At 48.6% G+C, this 3,008-nt stretch overlaps 1 protein-coding gene across 1 annotated transcript; it reads left to right on the top strand.

Moving 5' to 3' along the window:
• Positions 1 to 1,344: 1,344 nt before the first annotated feature.
• On the top strand, positions 1,345 to 2,612 carry LOC102073351 (PWWP domain-containing DNA repair factor 3A-like). The gene is given in 5 exon segments (XM_074538618.1): positions 1,345 to 1,512; positions 1,593 to 1,883; positions 1,885 to 2,066; positions 2,068 to 2,442; positions 2,444 to 2,612. Coding segments are annotated over 5 exon segments (1,185 nt in total).
• The last annotated feature ends 396 nt before the right edge of the window (positions 2,613 to 3,008 follow it).

The raw sequence follows: 3,008 nt of genomic DNA, 5'->3' as shown, positions 1-3,008 counted from the left end.
GACTGATGTTACATATTGGATAAAAAAGCACATCAGCTCTTCTCATTACCATGTCTGCATTGCTCTAAAACTTTAAGGACCTCTATACTGCAATTTTTTTTTCAAAGGCTTCTGCTCCTTGTAGTATCATCTGATGACAACAGAAACCTACTTGTTAATTCATTTAATGAGGAAAAGAACACAGAAAATAATTCTCATTTACTTTCAATGCCTGATCTGGCATTGTAGTCACTGGGATCAGCCCCTTGGTCAATGCCTGTAGCCATTGCCTCCACAGCTGGAGCACAAGGAAAGCGTGTGTGAGGCCATGGAGGAGGTGCAATATCACTGTTCCCTTAAAATTCCCTGGATAGTCTCCATCAGACTGACTCCAGCAGTCAAATGGCATCTGCAGAAGGACCAAATCCCAAATTTTCCCAGGAGAAATCTGCCCCACCCACCCCCTCCAACAGCTTCTTGTTGCGCTCTTGCTCTAAAAGTCAGAACCTGAGGCTGCCTAGAGATAAAGAAAGCCCCAGAATAACTGTGGGCTGAAGGATGATTGCAAAGCACACAGCCAGGGAGGTTCTGTGGCTCCAGGGGAGAGTGGAAAAGCACCTGGAAGTGGCACAAACCCTTCCAGAGCACCTGGAAGTGGAGCAAGCCCTGCCAGAACACGTGGGGGTGGAACAAACCTTACCACGTGCAAGGACCGTGACTCCAGTGTGGCACCTGTTGGAGATTTTTTCAGAAATGGCTTAGAAGGCAGCTGTGAGGAGCAAATTCTCACAGCCTGTTTCTGTAAACAGCAGAAGTTCTCAGGTTGTTTTTAATTACAAGTAAAAGTGACAAACATGAAGGCCTTGAGAACTTTGCATACCAGAGTTCTCAGGCAGTTTTCTCATAACAAGTAAATATTCTATCTTTAGCTGTTTTGGGAAAGTAAAAGTAAGTTTTGAGAACACAAATCTTGGTATTGGAAACAAAAGGAGGGGTTGGTGTGTTATCTCTGACCTATTGTGAGCTCGGGTTTTGCAATATGCATGAACTTAATTAACACGGTTATAAAAAGTGACTGATGGAGTCAATAAACGGAGTCGATGCTGAACCAACAAAGGTGGGTCTTCTCCCTCCACTTCAATAGCACCAGCCCCTGACAGTCACAACTGCAAAAAACCAGAACCAAAATCATCACCTAGACAGAGGAAAATCCAGCCCAAAATGGGGAATGGAGTCTCCTGTAAGCCAGAGGCTGGAAGCAGTCAGCACAGAAGGAAAAGAAGATGAAGGGATGATTCCCCCAAGGATCAAGCACAGGTAGTTCCTGAGGAGGGGTCTCCCTCTATCATCTCTAAATCTGGCACCATGGAACCTTCCAGAAAAACAGGAACTCAGCCTGGGAGAACATTCTTGGATTCCTCCTGTGAAACTGCCTCAGATGAGTTGGAGAAAAGCATCAGCAGTGAGAGCGAGAGCCTGGCAATGCAGCTGGATGGGAGGAGAGAGGCAGAGGGTGGAGAAGACCTGGATGGGGCAGGTGTGGCCTCAGGCACAGAAGGAAATGCAGGAACCACCCTGGATCCTCACCTGGGCCTACTGGTGCCTTCCCTCAGCCTCAGGAGGAGAAAAATCAGGATCCCTCACACCTGGCTGGGAATAAAGCCCCTGACTCAGAGGAAGATGAAAGGCTGGAACCCTCTGTGATGTCTTCCACGATCATTTCCTCAGAAAGCCTCCCTCTACTCTCACCTCTGACAGATGAAGAGAAGGAAAATTTACCAAGCATTCTGTCCCATCGAGAACCCAGATTCTTCGAGGAAGGGACGGTGGTGTGGTACAAGCGGTGTCAGCATCTGTACTGGCCAGCAGTGATGAAAGCAGTGAAGAGGAAGCACTGGAGGGCCTGGTGTGCTCTTCACAGATGGCACCACAAATGAGAAGAAAAAAGTTTTCTCAGTATCTCTGAAGAGCCTGAAGCACTTTGACTGTGAAGAGTAGCAGGATCTCATCGAATGACCCAAGGAGAACTATTCCAGGGAAATCAAGTGGTGCCTCCATCTGATTCTGGACTATTGGATACAAGTGGGCTACTGATATCTGCTACCTAGTGAGGAAAAATGGATACCAGGGTGTGCTGCAGATACCATTCCCACACACAGGGGAGAAAGGGGCTGGACAGTCTTTCTCAGACACCTCACCCCAGAAACCCCTGAGGAAGCTCCTCCCTGACAGGACCAGAACTGCCAGGGGCAGGGAGAACAAGAAGCTGGTGGAGTTCATAGTGAAGACCAAAGGGGCTGAAGGGAATCTCCTGGGGATCTTGAAAACTGGGAAACAATCCCGCTGGCTGAAGAAATTCCTGAATTCCAGCTGGTACGTGACCTGTGTGGAGACTTATTTGGAAGATGAGCATCAGCTGGACCTGATGGTTGGGTACCTGAAGGATGTGTACAGGAAGATGGACCAAGAACCTGCACCAGATCCTGGGGAATGGCATCAGATTCATCTCAAATGTACTTGTACCTGAGGCCATCACCTGTGCCACTGCTGCCATGGATGACATTGATTATGAGAAGGCAGAAGAGAAGTACATTAAAGGACCACCTGTGAGCAAAAGAGCGAGAGTTGTTTGATGACAAGTTTTGGGAAGCAAAAATCTCAAGACAGAGACGGAGCCTGTGGAGAGCTGAGGAGTGTCTGGGGCTGTCCTGGGGCCAGGTGTAAATAACCAGCGGTGATTGTATAAAATGTGGCATTATTTGTAAAGTCTGTATGTACGTTCCCAAATCCTCTGCTCCCAGTCCCATCTGGGCTCTCAACCCTTGCTGCTTCCCACGGCCTTGCCGTGTTCAGGATCCGCCAGATCCTCATCCATCAGTGCCCTTCTGGGGGGCTGCCAGAGACCCCAGTGCTGTGCAGAGCTTCTGCTGCTCCACTGACTTCCACGTGGGTTCTTTTAGCCAAACATCTGACTTGAGAAGGGATCTTGGTCTGCTTGTGGCCAGTGGTGCCTGGTAGCCTCTTTGCTC

The sequence above is a fragment of the Zonotrichia albicollis genome, chromosome 3 (assembly GCF_047830755.1).
Source record: "Zonotrichia albicollis isolate bZonAlb1 chromosome 3, bZonAlb1.hap1, whole genome shotgun sequence".
In the NCBI taxonomy this organism is placed as follows: Eukaryota; Metazoa; Chordata; class Aves; order Passeriformes; family Passerellidae; genus Zonotrichia; species Zonotrichia albicollis.
The sequence above is the reverse complement of the archived record's forward strand: the minus strand, read 5'-3'. Positions and strand labels throughout refer to the sequence as shown.